This window comes from Oncorhynchus gorbuscha, linkage group LG05 (genome assembly GCF_021184085.1).
Source record: "Oncorhynchus gorbuscha isolate QuinsamMale2020 ecotype Even-year linkage group LG05, OgorEven_v1.0, whole genome shotgun sequence".
In the NCBI taxonomy this organism is placed as follows: Eukaryota; Metazoa; Chordata; class Actinopteri; order Salmoniformes; family Salmonidae; genus Oncorhynchus; species Oncorhynchus gorbuscha.
Genome location: NC_060177.1, coordinates 6,586,635 through 6,612,931, shown reverse-complemented (window position 1 = coordinate 6,612,931; position 26,297 = coordinate 6,586,635). Strand labels below are relative to the sequence as shown.

The following is a 26,297-nucleotide window of genomic DNA, read 5'->3' as shown; positions in this document are numbered from 1 at the left end:
AACCCTAACCTTAATCCAGGTACCAGGTAAATCTAACCCTAACCTTAATCCAAGTACCAGGTAAATCTAACCCTAACCTTAATCCAAGTAGCAGGGAACCCTGACCCTAACCTTAATCCAAGTACCAGGTAAATCTAACCCTAACCTTAATCCAAGTACCAGGTAAATCTAACCCTAACCTTAATCCAAGTACCAGGTAAATCTAACCCTAACCTTAATCCAAGTACCAGGTAAATCTAACCCTAACCTTAATCCAAGTAGCAGGGAACCCTGACCCTAACCTTAATCCAAGTACCAGGTAAATCTAACCCTAACCTTAATCCAAGTACCAGGTAAATCTAACCCTAACCTTAATCCAAGTACCAGGTAAATCTAACCCTAACCTTAATCCAAGTACCAGGTAAATCTAACCCTAACCTTAATCCAAGTACCAGGTAAATCTAACCCTAACCAGGTGGAAGGGAGAGAATATATTATATTTATTTAGTTGAGTTATAGCCAAGTACCAGGTAAATCTAACCCTAACCTTAATCCAAGTACCAGGTAAATCTAACCCTAACCTTAATCCAAGTACCAGGTAAATCTAACCCTAACCTTAATCCAAGTAGCAGGGAACCCTGACCCTAACCTTAATCCAAGTAGCAGGTAAATCTAACCCTAACCTTAATCCAAGTAGCAGGTAAATCTCATCTTAATCCAAGTACCAGGTAAATCTAACCCTAACCTTAATCCAAGTACCAGGTAAATCTAACCCTAACCTTAATCCAAGTACCAGGTAAATCTAACCCTAACCTTAATCCAAGTACCAGGTAAATCTAACCCTAACCTTAATCCAAGTAGCAGGGAACCCTGACCCTAACCTTAATCCAAGTAGCAGGTAAATCTAACCCTAACCTTAATCCAAGTAGCAGGGAACCCTGACCCTAACCTTAATCCAAGTAGCAGGTAAATCTAACCCTAATCTTAATCCAAGTAGCAGGTAAATCTAACCCTAACCTTAATCCAAGTAGCAGGGAACCCTAACCCTAACCTTAATCCAAGTAGCAGGTAAATCTCATCTTAATCCAAGTACCAGGTAAATCTAACCCTAACCTTAATACAAGTACCAGGTAAATCTAACCCTAACCTTAATCCAAGTACCAGGTAAATCTAACCCTAACCTTAATCCAAGTAGCAGGGAACCCTAACCCTAACCTTAATCCAAGTACCAGGTAAATCTAACCATAACCTTAATCCAAGTACCAGGTAAATCTAACCCTAACCTTAATCCAAGTACCAGGTAAATCTAACCTAACCTTAATCCAAGTACCAGGTAAATCTAACCCTAACCTTAATCCAAGTAGCAGGTAAATCTAACCCTAACCTTAATCCAAGTAGCAGGTAAATCTAACCCTAACCTTAATCCAAGTACCAGGTAAATCTAACCCTAACCTTAATCCAAGTACCAGGTAAATCTAACCATAACCTTAATCCAAGTAGCAGGGAACCCTAACCCTAACCTTAATCCAAGTACCAGGTAAATCTAACCCTAACCTTAATCCAAGTACCAGGTAAATCTAACCCTAATCTTAATCCAAGTACCAGGTAAATCTAACCCTAACCTTAATCCAAGTACCAGGTAAATCTAACCCTAACCTTAATCCAAGTACCAGGTAAATCTAACCCTAATCTTAATCCAAGTACCAGGTAAATCTAACCCTAACCTTAATCCAAGTAGCAGGTAAATCTAATCTTAATCCAGGTAGCAGGGAACCCTAACCTTTACCTTAAAATCAAACAGTACAATAATCCCCATAATAATCTGTAGTTTAGTAACAGGAAAATCCACTAATCGTTTCGCACTTCTGCATCTGCAGTGATCGGTGACGGAGCGGTGTTGTCAAACCAATAGGACAGGCACTTCAGAACAAACTTGTTATTCAATGTGTTTGTATGGGCTAATAGCAGTAGGGACAAATTCACTTTGACATCAAATCAGTGCTTTCTATCTTTTTTTTATAGTTCAAGGGGTCTTAGAATTCTAAATCAAATAGATAAATGATCCTTGGTATGACCTTCTTAAATCAATTCCATATAGTTTAGTGGAACGCCCCCCCCCCTCCCCGGCTTAGACAGGGTTTAGACTGTAGAGGGGTTTAAAGGGGTTAACAGTCCATTCACTCTGACATGTAATTAACCAGTAGGTCCCAATCATACGAATACAAAAACACAACCGTGACTATAAGCATTTCCCAAACTATTGCTTCCCATTGCAAACATATTTTTCACATTCAGCACTAAAAAGTAACCAGTGATCTAAAGATGAACTAAAACAATGTTTCACACAGCAAGCGAGCTGGTATAAAAAGTACAGGTCCACTCGCCACATGATCATCATTTCAAACTTAACTTCTTAATAAAAGTGAAAGGAGAATTCCCATCCAAAAACGATCTTTTGGTATTGCTTTCATTCGTCCACTGTTGATACAGTCCCAAAATGTTTTGCATGTCAAAGGACTGGAACTCTAAAATACAGGAAGTGTCGTCACCGAATGATGCGTTCTGATGGTTTAGTTGTTGGAATGAGGCATTGTTGTATTCTGTCTCCAAGGCAACGAGGGGAGGATAGGAATGGCTGCCGTCACGGTGAAGGGGGGAGAACAGTTTGATGGCAACAAAACGTTCAGCCATGTAGCCAGCTTCCTACCGGCGTATGCACGGCCCCGCTTCATACGCATCCAGGTAACTATTCAAAAGTCTTTCTTCCTTATATTTACATCATTAATTGTAGACAATTCATGTTATTATTTATTTGAAAGTAGATTACATTTTTTTTGTGCTTTTGTTTCAACCTACGGGTTGAAAAACGCTGTGTGGGAGCATATCGGGGTGCGTTTTTGTGGTTATGAGATCAGGGGGTTATCTGGATTAAAAATTAACGTAAGTGCTGGACGTGACAGGGAGCGCTATCAGCCCGTCGGCTTGGCTGCATTTTGGAGACAATTTTAGAGGCCCCCATCTTGGAGAGAAATATTTGCATTTTGAAGTCAATTTCCTACAATACTACACGTCTCAATGGAGCTGAAACAAGTTTTTGCAGTTTTAAAGCTAATTTCCTTCAATTCTAGGCATTTAGTTAAATGCTGTGTTCTTTTGTTCAACCAAAAAAACAAAATCTATACGATCCAGGCTGTATCACATCCGGCCGTGATTGGGAGTCCCATAGGGGGCACAATTGGCCCAGTGTTGGCCGGGGTAGGCCCTCATTGTAAATAACAATTTGTTCTTAACTGACTTGCCTCGTTAAATAAATCTTACATGTAAAAAGTAAAACAAATCTATAATGCTAAATTCATTGTTTTTGTAATGTTCTATTCTCCCTGACTCTCTAGCTTTTATTTTGGTTATTGTTAGCTCTCAAAGATTATATTATTGAAAAATAATATTTTACTCGTTTAAGTTTACACTGAAATGTTTTTTTTTTCACTCCAAAAAGGTATTTAAAAATACATTTTTACACTGTTTGGACTTAGTCCACCAGAAGAACGCTTCGACGGCCCGCCCAAGGATTTCAATGGCAGAAAAATCCCTGGAGATGAATAGTGAATAGTCCACTGAGCCAAAAAAGCCTGTGTGTGTTTACATGTCTGTCTGTCTGTCTGTCTGTCTGTCTGTCTGTCTGTCTGTCTGTCTGTCTGTCTGTCTGTCTCCCCCCCCATCCATCCAGAATGCGGTGGAGATGACGGGGACCTTCAAGCAGATGAAGGTGAGGTTAGTGGAGGAAGGTTTCGACCCGGCAGGCATCACAGACCCTCTGTACATCCTACAGGAGAGTAATCAGAGTTACACACCAATGACTGGCCAGATCTACGGCTCCATAGTGTCAGGCATCATCAAGCTGTGAACAGATCTGTGGTGATACTACTCCTGGGTCCTATTCATTAGGACATGCAATTGAAAACGTTTCAAAAATGTTTTGCAACGGAAAACAAAAATGAGTATTACTTAGTCCCTCCCTGTTTTAGTCCACGCCAGCCCTCATTCTTTACCTGCGGCATCGTCTGAGACCGGCCACCCGGACAGCTAATGAAACTTAGGAGTATTTCTGTCAGTAAGTAATAAAGCCCTTTTGTGTGGAAAATCTCATTCTGATTGGCTGGGCCTGTGTTGAAGTGATTTAAATGTTGAAAGATAATCATGAAATAATTCCACTCTGAAACCTTATAACTGTATGAAATTGATTAGAATCATACAATTATTATCTGATGGTTTTGTGTAGTTTTAGTCAGTAAAATTATATATCTGTGAGTGTAGTTTTAGTCAGAATTAGGGTTAAACAATATATCTGTACAATATGTCTTTAGCGTATCTTAAACAGAAACATTCAGTGCCGACCTGGCTAGAGGTTTGGGAGAGGACAGGGAGTACTTTTCAAGGTCTCCCTAATCTTTGTCGGTTGGGTAATGATACAGTATGTGCGTAGGATACCTACTGTTTGTGTGTGGAAGTATGTGCGTAGGATACCAACTGTTTGTGTGTGAATGTAAGTGCTTAAGGAGCCAGTATATAATGAATGGTTTTGTACAACGGACCAGCGCTCTCATGAATAAACATTTTGACTATCATAGCTGGGACTCTTGTCTGTTTCAATCAACCAGTATCTTACACATTCTGGGTTGCAGACTGAGTAGTTTAATTGAATTGGGTTTTGAACATTGAGAACATGACAGCCTGGGCCTGGCTCGTGAGTGGGTGGGCCCGGCTCCCAGTGGGTGGGCCTGGCTCCCAAGTGGGTGGGCCTGGCTCCCAAGTGGGTGGGCCTGGCTCCCAAGTGGGTGGGCCCGGCTCCCAAGTGGGTGGGCCTGGGTGGGTGGGGGCTCCCAAGTGGGTGGGCCCGGCTCCCAAGTGGGTGGGCCTGGCTCCCAAGTGGGTGGGCCTGGCTCCCAAGTGGGTGGGCCTATGCCCTCCTTGGCCCATCCATGGCTAGCCTACACCTTGACCAGGGGTCAGAGAGCAGATATTCCATCTATATAGACTAGGTAGAGCCTACACCTTGTCCAGGGGTCAGAGAGCAGATATTCCATCTATATAGACTAGGTAGAGCCTACACCTTGTCCAGGGGTCAGAGAGCAGATATTCCATCTATATAGACTAGGTAGAGCCTACACCTTGACCAGGGGTCAGAGAGCAGATATTCCATCTATATAGACTAGGTAGAGCCTACACCTTGTCCAGGGGTCAGAGAGCAGATATTCCATCTAGGTGAGCCCACCTTGACCAGGGTGCAGGGCAATGATATTGGCTGTATACCACCCTCAAATTCATATCTGGGCATCGAAGACGGTTCAACTGCATTTAAGAAACATCTATTGTTCATATCCGTGATTATTTTAGACCTGGGACACCAGGTGGGTGCAATTAATGGTCAGGTGGAACAGAAAACCAGCAGTCGTCTGGCCCTGGTGCATTTCACTACCCTTGGTAGAAGACAGGGGTCAACAATGAAACCCTTTTACACAAATGGGAAATAAAAGAATGAAAACTGATATGTTGGTTGATGTATTTATGAAGGTCTAATGTAAAACCCACAGCCATAAACACAGAGACAGTGATTGAACGGTGTTGCTGAGATCTATTAGAATGTAATAAAAAGGGCTGTTTGAGCCTTCTGACTCTCCCAACAGGACCGGCATGTAGCCTGCCGATGCTGTTACAGCCCCAAAGGCCAAAACACAATAACATGTCTACTCTCAAACAAGGAGAAGTTCTATAGATCTATGGATAGAGGTCAGCAGGGGTAAACTGGGACCAGAAATCAGCTCCGGCATTTCCAACAACAACAAAAAAGTTGGACTGGCCCAATAGGCAAAAGATGACAGATGGCCAGTCTGCCCATGGAGGTCAATGCCCTAGAGGTGTCTGTCTGTAACATGACACTGCCATGGTCATAATTAGATGAATAGAATATCCTACTACGTCCTTACTTTATAGTCTTCGCAACGCCATTGGCTGTTGGGGATTTCACGCGTCCAAAGGTCGTGGAGAGTTGTGGACTGGAGGTGTTGCAATGACCTGTTACTTTCTTAAATAGCACGGCCAAGAAGACAATACCTTTTATTGACAATCACAAAGAAGTAGACCTTAACTTTCAATATGTACGTGTTATTATATACCATATTGGCAGGATTGGCTATACTGCCACTCTTCCTTTATCTCAGAAATCCTTATTTTACGCAGGACCTGCGCTACACAGTAACTTGCATCTTACTCGGGTTACGAATTAACAGAATCAAGAGGAGCAAACCGTTCTACAGCATGCTGGACTGTTTTCTCGATAAGGTCAAAAAACATCCCAACAAACAGTTTATTGTATTCGAGAAGAGTTCGTATACATACCGGGACGTTGACAAGCAGAGCAACAAGTTGGCCCGGGCGCTCTCACAGCACGCCAGCGTGAAGGAAGGGGACACTGTCGCGCTCTTCATGGGTAACGAGCCCATGTATGTGTTTATCTGGCTGGCCCTGGCTAAACTTGGATGCACAGCCGCTCTGCTCAACTACAACATCAGGTCCAAGTCCTTATTGCACTGTTTCACCTGCTGCGGAACCAACGTGCTCCTGGCTGCTTCAGGTAAGTCCAGCCCACTTACCTTGGTGTTGCCGTTTACAATATCATTTACAATATCATTGTTAATACAGCTATTTTGAATAATAATTAATATATCTATAATAACTAGTGTAGAGACCTATGGTGTCTAGATCGACAGGTAGCCTAGTGGTTAGAGCGTTGGGCCAGTAACCGATATGTAGGCTAGTGGTTAGAGCGTTGGGCCAGTAACCGATATGTAGGCTAGTGGTTAGAGCGTTGGGTCAGTAACCGATATGTAGGCTAGTGGTTAGAGTGTTGGGCCAGTAACCGATATGTAGGCAAGTTGTTAGAGCGTTGGGTCAGTAACCGATATGTAGGCTAGTGGTTAGAGCGTTGGGTCAGTAACCGATATGTAGGCTAGTGGTTAGAGCGTTGGGCCAGTAACCGATATGTAGGCTAGTGGTTAGAGCGTTGGGCCAGTAACCGATATGTAGGCTAGTGGTTAGAGCGTTGGGTCAGTAACCGATATGTAGGCTAGTGGTTAGAGCGTTGGGTCAGTAACCGATATGTAGGCTAGTGGTTAGAGCGTTGGGCCAGTAACCGATATGTAGGCTAGTGGTTAGAGTGTTGGGCCAGTAACCGATATGTAGGCTAGTGGTTAGAGCGTTGGGTCAGTAACCGATATGTAGGCTAGTGGTTAGTGTGTTGGGCCAGTAACCGATATGTAGGCTAGTGGTTAGAGCGTTGGGCCAGTAACCGATATGTAGGCTAGTGGTTAGAGTGTTGGGCCAGTAACCGATATGTAGGCAAGTTGTTAGAGCGTTGGGTCAGTAACAGATATGTAGGCTAGTGGTTAGAGCGTTGGGCCAGTAACCGATATGTAGGCTAGTGGTTAGAGCGTTGGGCCAGTAACCGATATGTAGGCTAGTGGTTACAGAGTGTTGGGCCAGTAACCGATATGTAGGCTAGTGGTTAGAGCGTAAAAATGTCGTTCTGCTCCTGAGCAAGGCAGTTAACCCACTGTTCCCTGGATGCTGAAAACGTGGATGTTGATTATGTCAGCCTCTCTGATTCAGACTTGTTGTGTTAAATGTGGAAGTTCAATGCATTCAGTTGTACAACTGACTAGGTATCCTCCTTTCCCTCTATGCAGCTAGTGGGAGGCAGTGCTAGTAGTGCACAGGCCAGAATTCATAGGATTCTGTCTCATGCTTGCTCTGTCTGTGTCCCTCACTCTCTCCTCCCCCAGAGTTGCGTGGAGCGGTAGAGGAGGTTCTCCCCACCCTGAGGGAGCAGAGTGTAAGTGTGTTTGTGCTGGGTGAGGAGGAGGAGAAGTGTGTGACGGAGGGAGTGAATACTCTGAGCAGCAGCAGGATACAGCAGGCCTCAGATCAACCTCTGGACCCACAGCTCAGGTCAAAGGTCACCTTAAAGAGCCCTGCCCTCTACATCTATACGTCAGGAACTACAGGTAAACTGGGCCAAACCAAGCTGGACTGGACTGGCCTGGTTATGCATCCAGCATAGTTGCAGGAAGTCTGCTAGAAAAAACAATGTGAAAATAAAATGTCCAGACCAGTACAGTATGTCTCTGGTCAGCCCTGTAGTGTGAATTAGACAGAATACTACTGATGTCCAGACCAGTACAGTATGTCTCTGGTCAGCCCTGTAGTGTGAATTAGACAGAATACTACTGATGTCCAGACCAGTACAGTATGTCTCTGGTCAGCCCTGTAGTGTGAATTAGACAGAATACTACTGATGTCCAGACCAGTACAGTATGTCTCTGGTCAGCCCTGTAGTGTGAATTAGACAGAATACTACTGATGTCCAGACCAGTACAGTATGTCTCTGGTCAGCCCTGTAGTGTGAATTAGACAGAATACTACTGATGTCCAGACCAGTACAGTATGTCTCTGGTCAGCCCTGTAGTGTGAATTAGACAGAATACTACTGATGTCCAGACCAGTACAGTATGTCTCTGGTCAGCCCTGTAGTGTGAATTAGACAGAATACTACTGATGTCCAGACCAGTACAGTATGTCTCTGGTCAGCCCTGTAGTGTGAATTAGACAGAATACTACTGATGTCCAGACCAGTACAGTATGTCTCTGGTCAGCCCTGTAGTGTGAATTAGACAGAATACTACTGATGTCCAGACCAGTATGACTCTGGTCAGCCCTGTAGTGTGAATTAGACAGAATACTACTGATGTCCAGACCAGTATGACTCTGGTTGGCCCTGTAGTATAAATTAAATAGAATACTACTGATGTTTATGGCAGACAGGTAAATATTTTTAGATTACACAACTCTGATTGGTCAAAGATATAAGGTACCATTTGAGATTTTCATCAGCCTTGATTCTCTGTTTCCTGCCCTTCCTGTTGTCTCGTCCTCAGGTCTGCCGAAGGCTGCGGTGATCACACAGGAGAGGCTGTACATGGCCTCCTCTATGCAGGCCATCTCAGGTGTGGCCTCTGATGATGTCTTCTACATCTACCTGCCTCTCTACCACACCGCCGGCTTCATAATGGGTTTGACTGGAGCCATAGAGAGAGGTACACTACTGCACTGTATGGCACAGTTGGTGAGAGTGTTGTTCTCGCAGTCGCCAGGTCGTGGGTTCAATTCCTGCATGGATAACATGCACCTCATAGTAGTGCAGTATATGGGAGAAAGATACGAAGAGGTGTGAAGAACTGAACTAGTTCAGAACTTCTTAAGAAATGGTTCAGAACTTCTCTAGATCTGGTTCAGAACTTCTCTATATCTGGTTCAGAACTTCTTAAGATCTGGTTCAGAACTTCTCTCGATCTGGTTCAGAACTTCTCTATAGAAATGGTTCAGAACTTCTCTCGATCTGGTTCAGAACTTCTTTAGATTTGGTTCAGAACTTCTCTATATCTGGTTCAGAACTGGTTCAAAACTTCTTTAGATCTGGTTCAGAACTTGTCTAGATCTGGTTCAGAACTAGTTCAGAACTTCTTTAGATCTGGTTCAGAACTGGTTCAGATCTTCTTTAGATCTGGTTCAGAACTAGTTCAGAATCTTCTTTAGATCTGGTTCAGAACTTCTTTAGATCTGGTTCAGAACTGGTTCAGAACTTCTCTAGATCTGGTTCAGAACTGGTTCAGAACTTATTTAGATCTGGTTCAGAACTGCTTCAGAACTGGTTCAGAACTGGTTCCATGCCATCTCTAGCAATTACAATGACTACATTCGAATGGAATACAAATGGAGAGAGAAAAACATAATAATTGAAATTCTCTGTAAAAATCACTCCTGACTTGTCACTGATGATGAAGATTAAAAATGCAAATGTCTCTGGATACACGTTCCATGTTATTTGAGGGCCGTCATGTGTAATAACGTTGTTATGATGTTGACCAGGGTTTACTAAGGGTTGTTTAATGGAGTGTCTCTTTACTCTGGGCATTGGAGTAGAGGTGACTTGGCTCTGAGGTGACTTCTAATATTTCCAGTTCCTGAGTGCATTCAAAATGGCATCCTATTCCCTTTATAGTGCACTACTTTTGTTTTTTGACCAGGGTCTATATGGCTCTGGTCAAAAGTAGTGCACTATATAAGGGAATAGGGTTACATTTGAGACGCACCCACAGAGTTCCAAGCTGTTTATGTCAACAATGACCTTAGACTCTCAAATCAACCAGGAAAAACTCATAGGCCTTAGTGGTGCTGTAGCCTTTAACTAGGGCCCAGAGTTATTCCTTCCTGGTCCGGTCACATGGTCAGGAACAACTCCTGGCCCTAACCAGAACCATTCAGAGGGGACTGCTTTAGTTAGTTAGTTAGTTAGTTAGTTAGGTAGGTAATCATTTAGTCAGTCAGTGAGTTAGTTTGTTAGGTAATAATTTAGTCAGTCAGTGAGTTAGTTTGTTAGGTAATCATGTAGTCAGTTAGTTAGTTAGGTAATCATTTAGTCAGTCAGTTAGTTAGTTAGTTAGGTAATCATTTAGTCAGTCAGTTAGAGTTAGTTTGTTAGGTAATCATTTAGTCAGTCAGTCAGTGAGTTAGTTAGTTAGGTAATCATTTAGTCAGTCAGTTTGTTAGTTAGTTAGGTAATCATTTAGTCAGTCAGTTAGTTAGTTAGTTAGGTAATCATTTAGTCAGTCAGTCAGTGAGTTAGTTTGTTAGGTAATCATTTAGTCAGTCAGTGAGTTAGTTTGTTAGGTAATCATGTAGTCAGTTAGTTAGTTAGGTAATCATTTAGTCAGTTAGTTAGTTAGTTATCATTTAGTTAGGTAATCATTTAGTTTGTTAGGTAATCATTTAGTTAGTTAGTTAGGTAATCATTTAGTCAGTCAGTGAATTAGTTAGTTTGTTAGGTAATCATTTAGTCAGTTAGTTAGTTAGGTAATCATTTAGTCAGTTAGTTAGTTTGTTAGGTAATCATTTAGTCAGTTAGTTAGTTAGTTAGGTAATCATTTAGTCAGTCAGTGAATTAGTTAGTTTGTTAGGTAATCATTTAGTCAGTTAGTTAGTTAGTTAGTTAGGTAATCATTTAGTCAGTCAGTGAATTAGTTAGTTTGTTAGGTAATCATTTAGTCAGTCAGTGAATTAGTTAGTTTGTTAGGTAATCATTTTGTCAGTAAGTTTGTTAGTTAGGTAATCATTTAGTCAGTCAGTCAGTGAGTTAGTTAGTTAGGTAATCATTTAGTCAGTCAGTGAGTTAGTTAGTTAGGTAATCATTTTCAGTCAGTAAGTTAGTTAGTTAGTTAGGTAATCATTTAGTCAGTAAGTTAGTTAGTTAGTTAGGAAATCATTTAGTCAGTGAGTTAGTTAGTTAGGTAATCATTTAGTCAGTCAGTTAGTTAGTTTGTTAGGTAATCATTTAGTCAGTTAGTTAGTTAGTTAGTTAGTTAGGTAATCATTTAGTCAGTCAGTGAATTAGTTAGTTTGTTAGGTAATCATTTAGTCAGTCAGTGAATTAGTTAGTTTGTTAGGTAATCATTTAGTCAGTTGGTGAGTTAGTTAGTTAGGTAATCATTTAGTCAGTCAGTTAGTTAGTTTGTTAGTTAGTTAGGTAATCATTTTGTCAGTATGTCTGTTAGTTAGTTATGAAATAATTTAGTCAGTGAGTTAGTTAGTTAGGTAATCATTTAGTCAGCCAGTTAGTTAGTTTGTTTGGTAATAATTTAGTCCAGTGAGTTAGTTTGTTAGGTAATCATTTTGTCAGTCAGTTAGTTAGTTAGGTAATCATTTAGCCAGTCAGTTAGTTAGTTAGGAAATAATTTAGTCAGTCAGTTAGTTAGTTAGGTAATCATTTAGCCAGTCAGTTAGTTTGTTAGGTAATCATTTAGTCAGTCAGTTAGTTAGTTAGGTAATCATTTAGCCAGTCATTTAGTTAGTTAGGTAATCATTTAGTCAGTTAGTTAGTTAGGTAATCATTTTGTCAGTCATGTTTGTTTTGTTAGGTAATCATTTAGTCAGTCAGTTAGTTAGTTAGGTAATCATTTAGCCAGTCAGTTAGTTTGTTAGGTAATCATTTAGTCAGTCAGTTAGTTTGTTAGGTAATCATTTAGTCAGTCAGTTAGTTAGTTAGGAAATAATTTAGCCAGTCAGTTAGTTTGTTAGGTAATCATTTAGTCAGTCAGTTAGTTTGTTAGGTAATCATTTAGCCAGTCAGTTAGTTAGTTAGGTAATCATTTAGCCAGTCAGTTAGTTAGTTAGGTAATCATTTAGTCAGTCAGTGAGTTTGTTAGGTAATCATTTAGCCAGTCGGTTAGTTAGTTTGTTAGTTAGTTAGGTAATCATTTAGCCAGTCAGTTAGTTAGTTAGGTAATCATTTAGCCAGTCAGTTAGTTTGTTAGGTAATCATTTAGTCAGTCAGTTAGTTTGTTAGGTAATCATTTCGTCAGTCAGTTAGTTAGTTTGTTAGTTAGTTAGGTAATCATTTAGTCAGTCAGTTAGTTTGTTAGGTAATCATTTAGCCAGTCAGTTAGTTAGTTAGGTAATCATTTAGTCAGTCAGTTAGTTAGTTAGGAAATCATTTAGTCAGTGAGTTAGTTAGTTAGGTAATCATTTAGTCAGTCAGTTAGTTAGTTTGTTAGTTAGGTAAACATTTTGTCAGTATGTTTGTTAGTTTGTTAGGTAATCATTTAGTCAGTCAGTTAGTTTGTTAGGTAATCATGTAGCCAGTCAGTTAGTGAGTTAGTATGTTAGGTAATCATGTAGCCAGTCAGTTAGTGAGTTAGTTTGTTTGTCCATGAGGTTGTGAGCTCTGTTGAATGTTGGTGCTTTATCTTCTCCTCTCAGGCAACACCGTTGTCCTGAGGCGTAAATTCTCTGCCTCTAACTTCTGGGATGACTGCAGGAAACACAAGGTGACAGTGATCCAGTACATAGGAGAGATCATGAGGTACCTCTGTAACTCACCCAAGGTACTGGAACACACGCCACCTGTTACTTTCATCATTCAGACCATTACAGACCCTAAAGAAATGGGCTGATAGTATTAAATCATTTATCAATGTAAACCAAATGCCTGTACATCCTATCCTCTCTTCTCTCCTCTCCTCTCCGCTCCTCCTCTCTCCTCACCTCTCCTCACCCCACCTTCCCCCGACCTCTCCTCTTCTCTTCTCTCCTCATCTCCCCTCTCCCCTCCCCTTGTCTACTCACTTCTCCTCCCCTTACCTCTTCTCTCACCTCTCCTCACATCTCACCTCTCTCCTGTCCTCTCCTCTCCTCAGAAAGATAATGACAGGTATCACAAGGTACGTCTGGCCCTGGGTAACGGGCTTAGAGCAGACACCTGGTCAGAGTTCCTGCAGCGTTTTGGTGACATCCGTGTCTGTGAATGTTACGGAGCCACCGAGGGAAACGTCGGCTTCATCAACTACATCGGGAAAGTCGGAGCGATTGGCAAAGAGCACTTCCTTCATAAAGTGAGACTACTGTCTGGGACAATAATCGCTGTTGTGTTCCAAATACCAGCCTATTCACTTTCTAGTGCACTACTTTCAACCAGGGTCCATAGGGCTCTGGTCAAATGTAGTGCACTATAGAGGGAATAGGGTGCCGTTGGGATGCAGACACTGAACTACCTCGTTTCTATTCCTAAACAGTCTATGTGAGATGTATTACGTCAGTGTGATGAAGTGTGTCAGGACACTGTTTTGTATGGAAACTCAAATAGAAGTAGAACATCTTTGTTTTCTGGTGGCACTATACTATCTTCATTGTTATTGTAATGCAACAAAATAGGAAAAATGCCAAGGCTGAATACTTTTGAAAGATTCCTTTTTGTGACATAGATACAGTATATTACCCTGTTTATGTACATACAGTGTTATGATTTGACCCTGCTGGTCATCTATGAACATTTGAACGTCTTGGCCATGTTCTGTTATAATCTCCACCCGGCACAGCCAGAAGAGGACTGGCCACCCATTATAGCCTGGTTCCTCAAGGTTTCTTCCTAGGTTCTGGCCTTTCTAGGGAGTTTTTCCTAGCTACTGTGCTTCTACACTTGCATTGCTTGCTGTTTGGGGTTTTAGGCTGGGTTTCTGTACAGCACTTTGTGACATCAGCTGATGTACGAAGGGCTTAATAAATACATTTGATTGATTGTTTTCTCTTGTTATGTGTTGCCTGTCTGTCTGTGTCTGTCTGTGTCTGTCTGTCTGTCTGTCTGTCTGTCTGTCTGTCTGTCTGTCTGTCTGTCTGTCTGTCTGTCTGTCTGTCTGTCTGTCTGTCTGTCTGTCTGTCTGTCTGTCTGTCTGTCTGTCTGTCTGTCTGTCTGTCTGTCTGTCTGTCTGTCTGTCTGTCTGTCTGTCTGTCTGTCTGTCTGTCTGTTCGCAGGCAAACTTCTCCTACGTTCTGATTCAGTATGACACAGAGAGAGAGGAACCTGTCAAAGACTCTAGAGGTTTTTGTATCAAAGTCCCTAAAGGTGAGAACACACATACACACACACACACATAAACACACACAAACACACACCTCATTACTTGTTGTTTTGGTCCTCAGGAGAAACTGGATTGCTGGTTGCCAAGATTACGGCGCAGGCTCCGTTTAGTGGCTATGTTAATAACGAGCAGCAGACAGACAGGAAGAAGCTGAGAGATGTGTTTGTTGAGGGAGATCTGTACTTCAACAGTGGAGACCTGCTGAGGATCGACCACGAGGGCTTTGTTTACTTCATGGACCGCATCGGAGACACCTTCAGGTCAGAAACGCTTTAGCTGTTTTTACTTTAGTAGTTATCAACTAAAGGTTTAATAATGAGCTGGGTTCAAGTTATTTATGGGGTGGCAGGGAACCTAGTGGGTAGAGCGTTGGACACTTAACCGAAAGGTTGCAAGATCGAATCCCTGAGCTGACAAGGTAAAAAAATCTGTCGTTCTGCCCCTGAATAAGTCAGTTAACTGTCATTGAAAATAAGAATTAGTTCTTAACTGACTTGACTAGTTAAATAAAGGTTAAAAAAAGACAATGTCCTGTTCTGTGAATCACCTGCAGGTTGAGTTATGAGCTGGGTTTAATACTATAGATGTCATGTTATTGTCCTGTCCTGTGAATCACCTGCAGGTTGAGATATGAGTTGGGTTTAATACTATAGATGTAATGTTATTGTCCTGTCCTGTGAATCACCTGCAGGTTGAGTTATGAGCTGGGTTTAATACTATAGATGTAATGTTATTGTCCTGTCCTGTGAATCACCTGCAGGTTGAGTTATGAGCTGGGTTTAATACTGTAGATGTAATGTTATTGTCCTGTCCTGTGAATCACCTGCAGGTGTCTGAGATTAATGAGCTGGGTTTAATACTGTAGATGTAATGTTATTGTCCTGTCCTGTGAATCACCTGCAGGTTGAGTTATGAGCTGGGTTTCTCTAGGTTTCTTCCTTCTTGGAAGTGTTTGCAGTCTGCTTCTGCTTGCTCTTTGGGTTCTAGTCCAGGCTACTGTCTGAATTAATTTGCTATGAGTCAACATCCAGGTGGAAAGGAGAGAACGTGGCCACCACGGAGGTCACTGAGCACCTGATCATGGTGGAATGTATCGAAGAAGCCAACGTCACGGTGTCAAGGTTCCAGGTGATTTGACTTTTGATTTTAGTCATTTAGCAGACGCTCTTAGCCAGAGGTAGCTAGGTTCATTTAACAGACGCTCTCATCAAGAGGAGGCTAGGTTCATTTAACAGACTCTTAGCCAGAGTAGCTAGGTTCATTTCTTAGCCAGAGCCAGCTAGGTTCATTTAACAGACGCTCTCATCCAGAGGTAGCTAGGTTCATTTAACAGACTCTCTTAGCCAGAGGTAGCTAGGTTCATTTAACAGACGCTCTCATCCAGAGGTAGCTAGGTTCATTTAACAGACGCTCTCATCCAGAGGTAGCTAGGTTCATTTAACAGACTCTCTCATCAGAGAGCTAGGCTAGGTTCATTTAAGGTTCATTTAACAGACTCTCTCATCCAGAGGTAGCTAGGTTCATTTAACAGACTCTTTTATCCAGAGGTAGCTAGGTTCATTTAACAGACTCTCTTATCCAGAGGTAGCTAGGTTCATTTAACAGACTCTTTATCCAGAGGTAGCTAGGTTCATTTAACAGACACTCTTATCCAGAGTTAGCTAGGTTCATTTAACAGACTCTCTTATCCAGAGGTAGCTAGGTTCATTTAACAGACTCTTTTATCCAGAGGTAGCTAGGTTCATTTAACAGACTCTCTTATCCAGAGGTAGCTAGGTTCATTTAACAGACTCTTTTATCCAGAGGTAGCTAGGTTCATTTAAGACTCTCTTATCCAGAGGTAGCTAGGTTCATTTAACAGACTCTCTTATCCAGAGTTAGCTAGGTTCATTTAACAGACACTCTTATCCAGAGGTAGCTAGGTTCATTTAACAGACTCTCTCATCAAGAGGAGGCTAGGTTCATTTAGCAGACGCTCTTATCCAGAGGTAGCTAGGTTCATTTAACAGACTCTTTTATCCAGAGGTAGCTAGGTTCATTTAACAGACACTCTTACCTCATGAAACATTTTATTTTTTATAGAATGTTTTATATCAACTATGCACAGTTGACATAGTATATATAGCTACATATAACAATACACACCTACACACCTATAACACTCACAGTCACATCATTGTGTCGTTGTCATCTCAGTGTGTTCTTCTCATGTCAGTGTGAATGACCAGGACATTAAAGGGGGAGAATTCAAAACCGATAGTAATTTCTGAACATGTATCAAAGTCAGCTGTCTCTCTTGGTGATCGTGCTTGGTGACGTACCCCACAGGACACGAGGGGAGGGTTGGAATGGCAGCGATCAAACTGAAAGATGACATGGAGTTTGACAGTAAAGCCACGCTGGAGCACGTGAAGACCTCCCTGCCCAGCTACGCTCGACCGCGTTTCATACGCATACAGGTGATCCCGTGGAAATAATGTCCTAATTACAATCATCGTCATGACACCTTTTATTTGCACTCAAAGCCACCGTCTGGGACATGTTGAAGAGATTCCCTGATCCCAAGTTGTACCTATGTTAAAGATTTTCTCAAAACGCTTAATATTCATTAAACATATATATTTTAATGTCATTTAATTTATTTTTTAAATATCCCAGAATTCCCTGGCTGTGACTGGAACGTTCAAGCATATGAAGGTGAAGCTAGCCGAAGAGGGATTCAACCCATCCATGATGCAGGATCGATTATACTACCTGGAGGACAGTAAGGGATACATCCCAATGACACAGGAGATGTACCACTCTATTTCTGATGGAAAGATACACTTATGATTGATTTTTTATTTACATATTTTCTAACTGTTAATCTCTTATTTTAAAATTAACTGTCAAATTATTCATCTGATGTACATTTTATGACTATAGAAAAACAATGTGAAAATTGAAAACTGTATGGAACATTTATAAATGAATAAATATAGATTGATTTTGTAATAAATACAAAAAACACATTGTATATCTATCTGAGATGTATGGCTGTGTCACTTTAAAAAATGATATCTGATTTTTTTTAAAATCTAAAATAAATGAAAGACCTCAGAGCTCTGCCATCTCTACACCCTGAAACCACCAAGGTGTTTGTGGGAAACATTTGGTAGGGAGACTACAGGGTCGTATGCATCAGGCACCAAATGGAAGAAAATGGATTGGACCAAGGTGGTCTTGTACAATAAGAAACATTCATTTTCCATTGCAAAACATTTTGCTACGTTGTGCCTAATGAATACGACCCAGGAGCTAACCTTGGCTACAGTAGAGCAGGGAAGTTAGCGGTTATCTACTGGAGTCACAGGGGAACAAGACCAACAGCGGAGTCTCCTACACCCAGAGGAGGACCAGGGTTTTGGGGAGATCTGAGCTTTGGAGCGATTTGAAGTCCCCTGACAGGGCAGCACACCTGGTAGTGCCCACACTGCACCCACAGGTGGCAGAAACTGGGCAAGCTGTAGAACTTGGTGAGCTTCCTCAGGACCCGTTTTCCCAGCTGGTTGGAATTGGTTGGAGAAGGCCACTCTGGGATCTGAAAGAGGCCTGAAGGGCTTGGGCTGGAAGAGAGACGTCTGAGCTGGGTGTCATTTAGGGGGTGGATGAGGTCTGGGTCTTTATGTCCAGGCTGCGAGTCCGTGACAGAGCTAGAGAGAGGCTTAGAAAGAGGGTCAGTGTTATGACCAAACAGGGGCCCAATGGGGCCAGGTAAGGGCTCACTGCTGCAGCTCAGAGAGCGTACTGTCCTCCTCGGCCTGTTCTCAGACCCAGACTTTTCTTTATCCATCCAGAATGGTGGTTGTGGTCTAAATCCAGTCTTATCACTGTCCAAGCGGAGCTGTGGTTGGACCCTCTGAACTCTGAAGGCAGCAGTACAGGGGACCTCCTCAGGGCCGTCTCTGGCTCCTTTCTCTGGATCCTGGCTGGTCTGGGCCAGGCTGGTCCCAAGCTCTCTGGGTCCTGTCTTGGGGCTGGTCTGGGCCAGGCTGGTCCCAAGCTCTCTGGGTCCTGTCTTGGGGCTGGTCTGGGCCAGGCTGGTCCCAAGCTCTCTGGGTCCTGTCTTGGGGCTGGTCTGGGCCAGGCTGGTCCCAAGCTCTCTGGGTCCTGTCTTGGGGCTGGTCTGGGCCAGGCTGGTCCCAAGCTCTCTGGGTCCTGTCTTGGGGCTGGTCTGGGCCAGGCTGGTCCCAAGCTCTCTGGGTCCTGTCTTGGGGCTGGTCTGGGCCAGGCTGGTCCCAAGCTCTCTGGGTCCTGTCTTGGGGCTGGTCTGGGCCAGGCTGGTCCCAAGCTCTCTGGGTCCTGTCTTGGGGCTGGTCTGGGCCAGGCTGGTCCCAAGCTCTCTGGGTCCTGTCTTGGGGCTGGTCTGGGCCAGGCTGGTCCCAAGCTCTCTGGGTCCTGTCTTGGGGCTGGTCTGGGCCAGGCTGGTCCCAAGCTCTCTGGGTCCTGTCTTGGGGCTGGTCTGTGTCGGGTCGGCCTCTAGCTCTTTGGATCCTGTCTCGGGACTGGCCTGTGTCGGGTCGGCCTCTAGCTCTTTAGATCCTGTCTTGGGGCTCGTCTGTGTCGGGCCGACCTCTAGCTCTTTAGATCCTGTATTGGGGCTGGTCTGTGTCTGGCCGGTCTCCAACTCTTTGGGTGTTTTCAGCGGTTCGTCCTCTGTGTCACTGATGGCCTTTTCAATCTCCTTTGGTTTCCTAGTCATGAGAGAGGCAGCCAAGCCCTCTGCTGCTGTTGTTGTGTGATTCCCCGAATCACTGTTTGTCTCTGACAGCTTCTCAACAGTTTTTCTGACTGGAGACTGCTGCTCCTCCATTTTACTGACCGCCTGTTTTTCGGCCGCCTCGGCTAGAAGGTCGGCGGCCATTTTGCGAATGATGTCCCAGTCCCTGATGATGTCCTCTGAGGTGGTCAGCTGTGACGTCACGGTGAAGCGGATGATGCGTTTCCCATCGATGTCGGCGGGGACAAGGTACATGGTACGGGACCGCGTCAGTCGCCGCAGCAACTCCTGAGTCAGAGCATTCCCTTCCTGAGACAGAGAGGGAAGGGGGAGAGAGAGATGGGTAGACAGAGAGGGAAGGGGGAGAGAGAGATGGGTAGACAGAGAGGGAAGGGGGAGAGAGAGAGGGGTAGACAGAGAAAGAGAAGGGGAGAGGGGGAGAGACAGAGATCTAAGGGGGAGAGGTTGGAGAGAGAGAGAGAGAGAGAGAGAGAGAGAGAGTTGAGAGATTTCAATTGACATAATATGTAAGTAAGCTCTGTATTTATATCCTAAAGTAGGCCCATTTATTTGTAATCAAATTTGAATTTTTATTCAAACTAGAGTTGGGTTCAATACTTAGGCTCGGATCTAATCCAGTCAGGTTGGAGTTGGGTTCAATACTTAGGCTCGGATCTAATCCAGTCAGGTTGGAGTTGGGTTCAATACTTAGGCTCGGATCTAATCCAGTCAGGTTGGAGTTGGGTTCAATACTTAGGCTCGGATCTAATCCAGTCAGGTTGGAGTTGGGTTCAATACTTAGGCCGGAATTCAATCCATTCAGGTTGGAGACAATGCTGCTTTTAAAGGCAATGTTCCCAGTCAGGTTAGCAGAGACCTCATTAAAATGCTGCGTATGTAGACTCAACCAGAAATAACGGATCTAATCCAGTCAGGTTGGAGTTCAATATTGAATTCAATCAAAGACTGTGATTAGATTGAATCCCAGTCTATAAAGGTGGGTTGGGCACACCCAGGTTATCCATGTGAAGGAATGATCTCTATCAGTGCTCTGCCCTTTACGGGGTGGCAGGTAGCCTAGTGGTTAGAGCATTGGAATGGTAACCAAATCCCCGAGCTGACAAGGTAAAAATCTGTCGTTCTGCCCCTGAACAAGGCAGTTAACCCACTGTTCCTAGGCCGTCATTGAAAATAAGAATTTGTTCTTAACTGACTTGCCTGGTTAAATAAAGGTCAAATTAAAATAATAAACCTTGAGCATCATAATAACACACATACCTGTTACCTCATAGGCTTAAACCTGCAATGACTGAACTTTGAACTCCTCGCTGTAATAGCAGTTGCCAATTGCCATGAACAAGCCTTGTCAATCATTATCCAGCTCAGAGCAACAGACTGACTTAGGACCTATACAGTGTGTTCACAGGTGACCATGACATCTAAGAACTAACTATGTGGACATTGCAGAGACCTATCTCTATACTGTGTTCTGTCTATCTCTATACTGTGTTTTATCTCTATCTCTCTACTGTGTTTTATCTCTCTCTATACTGTGTTCTGTATCTCTATCTCTATACTGTGTTTTATCTCTATCTCTATACTGTGTTTTATCTCTATCTCTATACTGTGTTCTATCTCTATACTGTGTTCTTTCTATACTGTGTTCTATCTCTATACTGTGTTCTATCTCTATACTCTATCTCTATACTGTGTTCTATCTCTATACTGTGTTCTATACTGTGTTCTATCTGTGTTCTATACTGTGTTTTATCTCTATACTGTTCTATCTCTATACTGTTTTATACTGTGTTCTATACTGTGTTCTACTGTGTTTTATCTCTCTACTGTGTTCTATACTGTGTTCTATCTCTACTGTGTTTCTATCTCTATGTCTATACTGTGTTCTATCTCTATACTGTGTTTTATCTCTATCTCTATACTGTGTTCTATCTCTATACTGTGTTTTATCTATACTGTGTTTTATCTCTATCTCTATACTGTGTTCTATCTCTATACTGTGTTCTATCTCTATACTGTGTTTTATTCTATCTCTATACTCTGTGTTTTATCTATACTGTGTTTTATCTCTATCTCTATACTGTGTTTTATCTCTATCTCTATACTGTGTCTTCTATTATCTCTATACTGTGTTTTATCTCTATACTGTGTTTTATCTCTATCTCTATACTGTGTTCTATCTCTATCTCTATACTGTGTTCTATCTCTATACTGTATCTCTATCTCTATACTGTGTTTTATCTCTATCTCTATACTGTGTGTTCTATCTCTATACTGTGTTTTATCTCTATCTCTATACTGTGTTTTATCTCTATACTGTGTTTTATCTCTCTCTATACTGTGTTCTATCTCTATCTCTATCTCTATACTGTGTTTATCTCTATCTCTATACTGTGTTTTATTCTATCTCTATACTGTGTTCTATCTCTATACTGTGTTTTATCTCTCTCTATACTGTTTTATCTCTATACTGTGTTCTATCTCTCTATACTGTGTTTGTCTATCTCTATACTGTGTTCTATCTCTATACTGTGTTCTATCTCTATACTGTGTTCTATCTCTATACTGTGTTCTATCTCTATACTGTGTTTTATCTCTATACTGTGTTTTATCTCTATACTGTGTTCTATCTCTATACTGTGTTCTATCTCTATACTGTGTTCTATCTCTATACTGTGTTTTATCTATACTGTGTTTTATTCTATCTCTATACTGTGTTCTATATCTATCTCTATACTGTGTGTTTTATCTCTATGTCTATACTGTGTTCTATCTGTGTTCTATCTCTATACTGTGTTTTATCTCTATCTCTATACTGTCTTTCTATACTGTTCTATCTCTATACTGTGTTTTATCTCTATACTGTGTTCTATCTCTACTGTGTTCTATCTCTATACTGTGTTTTATCTACTGTGTTTTATCTCTATACTGTGTTCTCTATCTCTATCTCTCTATACTGTGTTCTATCTCTATACTGTGTTTTATCTCTATACTGTTTTATCTCTATCTCTATCTCTCTACTGTGTTTTATCTCTATGTCTATACTGTGTTCTATCTCTATACTGTGTTCTATCTCTATCTCTATACTGTGTTCTATCTCTATCTCTCTACTGTGTTCTATCTCTCTACTGTGTTCTATCTCTATACTGTGTTCTGTGTGAGATGGTGAATCCTGTTCAAATGTTCTTCAATGGGAGATGTACAGTATTTGATACAACACAACAGAACTTTACAACACAACACACCTTTACAATACAACACAACACAACTTTACAACACAACTTTACAATGTAACTTTACAATACAACACAACACAACTTTACAACACAACTATCTTTACAATACTGTGTTCTACAACAACACAACTTTACTATCTCTATACTGTGTTCTATCTCTATCTCTAACTGTGTTTTACAACTACAACACAACAACTTTGTTCTATCTCTATAACAATACAACTGTGTACAACATAACTTTACAACACAACTTTACATATACAATCTCTATAATCTATCTCTATACTGTTTTACAATACAACACAACTGTGTTTTACAACTGTGTTTATCTCTACAAAGCAACTTTACAATACAATACAACACAACTTTACAATACATTACAACACAACTTTACAATACAACACAACACAACTTTACAATACAACTCTACAATACAACTTTACAATACAACTTTACAATACAATACAACAAAACACAACTTTATAATACAACACAACTTTACAATACAATACAACTTTACAATACAATACAATACAACACAACTTTACAGTACAATACAACACAACTTTACAATACAACACAACTTTACAATACAACACAACACAACTTTACAATACAACTTTACAATACAACACAACAACTTTACAAAACAACACAACTTTACAATACAACACAACATAACTTTACAACACAACTTTACAATACAACACAACTTTACAAAGCAACTTTACAATTTTACAATACAACACAACTTTACAATACATTACAACACAACTTTACAATACAATACAACTTTACAATACAATACAACTTTACAATACAATACAACACAACAACACAACTTTATAATACAACACAACTTTACAATACAATACAACACAACTTTACAACACAACTGTGTTTACAATACAATACAACACAACTTTACAGTACAATACAACACAACTTTACAATACAAGTATAGGCCACATACCTTGAGACAGAACACCACCAAGCCAAGGTGTCTATCAGCAGGCATATCAAAGTTAGGGTCACATCTAACCAGGGACTCCAGTAGCTTAGCCATCTCTACACCCTGAAAACACAAACGTAGAGGTCAGTCCCTGTAATGTAGCATCTCAAATTACAGAGGGAGTTCAAAAGACAGACAGACAGACAGACAGACAGACAGACAGACAGACAGACAGACAGACAGACAGACAGACACAGACTACAACAGACAGACAGACAGACAGACAGACAGACAGACAGACAGACAGACAGACAGACAGACAGACTGCCAGACAGACAGACAGACAGACAGACAGACAAGACAGACAGACAGACAGACAGACACAGACAGACAGACAGACAGACAGACAGACTGCCTACAGACAGACAGACAGACTGCCCACAGACAGACAGACAGACTGCCTACAGACAGACAGACAGACTGCCTACAGACAGACAGACAGACTGCCTACAGACAGACAGACAGACTGCCTACAGACAGACAGACAGACTGCCTACAGACAGACAGACAGACAAGACAACTACAGACAGACTACAACACAGACAGACAGACAGACAGACTGCCTACAGACAGACAGACAGACTGCCTACAGACAGACAGACAGACAGACTGCCTACAGACAGACAGAGACAGACAGACAGACAGACAGACAGACTGCCAGACAGACAGACAGACAGACAGACTGCCAGACAGACAGACAGACAGACAGACAGACAGACAGACAGACAGACAGACAGACAGACAGACAGACAGACAGACAGACAGACAGACAGACAGACAGACAGACAGACAGCCAGACAGACAGAGACAGACAGACAGACAGCCGACAGACAGACAGACAGACAGACTGCCAGACAGACAGACAGACAGACTGCCAGACAGACAGACAGACAGACTGCCTACAGACAGACAGACAGACAGACTGCCTACAGACAGACAGACAGACAGACAGACAGACTGCCTACAGACAGACAGACAGACAGACTGACAGACAGACAGACAGACAGACTGACAGACAGACTGCCTACAGACAGACAGACAGACAGACAGACAGACAGACAGACTGCCTACAGACAGACAGACAGACAGACAGACTGCCTACAGACAGACAGACAGACAGACTGCCTACAGACAGACAGACAGACAGACAGACAGACTGCCTACAGACACAGACAGACAGACTGCCTACAGACACACAGACAGACTGCCTACAGACAGACAGACAGACAGACTGCCTACAGACAGACAGACAGACTGCCTACAGACAGACAGACAGACTGCCTACAGACAGACTGACAGACAGACAGACAGACAGACAGACAGACAGACAGACAGACAGACAGACAGACAGACAGACAGACAGACAGACAGACAGACAGACAGACAGACAGACAGACAGACAGACAGACAGACAGACAGACAGACAGACAGACAGACTTACAGACAGACAGACAGACAGACGTGACAGACAGACTGATGTGTCCAGACAGACAGACAGACAGACAGACAGACAGACAGACGCATCACAAACCACAGACAGACAGACAGACTGCCTACAGAGACAGACAGACTGCCTACAGACAGACAGACAGACAGACTGCCTACAGGGACAGACAGACAGACAGATGCTGACAGACAGACAGACAGACAGACAGACAGACAGACAGACAGACAGACAGACAGACAGACAGACAGGATCTGCCAATGCTACAGACAGACAGACACAGACAGACAGACAGACAGACAGGGGATCTGCCAATGCTGACAGACACACAGACAGACTCAGGGGATCTCAGACCACATGCTGACAGACACACAGACAGACTCAGGGGATCTGCCAATGCTGACAGACACACAGACAGACTCAGGGGATCTGCCAATGCTGACAGACACACAGACAGACTCAGGGGATCTGCCAATGCTGACAGACACAGACAGACAGACTGCCAATGCTGACAGACACACAGACAGGATCTGCCAATGCTGACAGACACACAGACAGACTCAGGGGAACTGCCAATGCTGACAGACACACAGACAGACTCAGGGGGACTGCCAATGCTGACAGACACACAGACAGACTCAGGGGGATCTGCCAATGCTGACAGACACACAGACAGACTCAGGGGGATCTGCCAATGCTGACAGACACACAGACAGACTCAGGGGGATCTGCCAATGCTGACAGACACACAGACAGACTCAGGGGATCTGCCAATGCTGACAGACACACAGACAGACTCAGGGGGATCTGCCAATGCTGACAGACACACAGACAGACTCAGGGGATCTGCCAATGCTGACAGACACACAGACAGACTCAGGGGATCTGCCAATGCTGACAGACACACAGACAGACTCAGGGGGATCTGCCAATGCTGACAGACACACAGACAGACTCAGGGGGATCTGCCAATGCTGACAGACACACAGACAGACTCAGGGGATCTGCCAATGCTGACAGACACACAGACAGACTCAGGGGGATCTGCCAATGCTGACAGACACACAGACAGACTCAGGGGATCTGCCAATGCTGACAGACACACAGACAGACTCAGGGGATCTGCCAATGCTGACAGACACACAGACAGACTCAGGGGATCTGCCAATGCTGACAGACACACAGACAGACTCAGGGGATCTGCCAATGCTGACAGACACACAGACAGACTCAGGGGGATCTGCCAATGCTGACAGACACACAGACAGACTCAGGGGGATCTGCCAATGCTGACAGACACACAGACAGACTCAGGGGATCTGCCAAT

The 26,297-nt window shown here is 42.7% G+C and overlaps 2 protein-coding genes and 1 pseudogene across 2 annotated transcripts in view; 2 read left to right on the top strand and 1 right to left on the bottom strand.

Annotated features, from left to right (window-relative positions):
• Nucleotides 1-4,606, top strand: part of LOC124035475 — a 31,628-nt pseudogene extending 27,022 nt beyond the window's left edge.
• Nucleotides 4,607-6,006: 1,400 nt separating this feature from the next.
• LOC124035473 (very long-chain acyl-CoA synthetase-like) lies at nt 6,007-17,517 on the top strand. Its single transcript, XM_046348928.1, is given in 11 exon segments — nt 6,007-6,610; nt 7,818-8,039; nt 8,970-9,128; nt 12,847-12,971; nt 13,284-13,478; nt 14,395-14,485; nt 14,563-14,761; nt 15,533-15,609; nt 15,612-15,629; nt 16,830-16,960; nt 17,160-17,517. Coding segments are annotated over 11 exon segments (1,869 nt in total). The 5' UTR covers nt 6,007-6,132; the 3' UTR covers nt 17,334-17,517.
• Nucleotides 16,565-26,297, bottom strand: part of LOC124035476 (histidine decarboxylase-like) — a 23,445-nt gene continuing 13,712 nt past the window's right edge. The window contains exons 10-11 of the mRNA XM_046348930.1: nt 23,488-23,589; nt 16,565-19,569 (exon numbers count right to left, since the gene is read on the bottom strand). Of these exons, the coding sequence (XP_046204886.1) occupies nt 17,848-19,569; nt 23,488-23,589 (1,824 nt within the window). The 3' untranslated portion in view covers nt 16,565-17,847. The remainder of the gene's footprint in view (nt 19,570-23,487; nt 23,590-26,297) is intronic.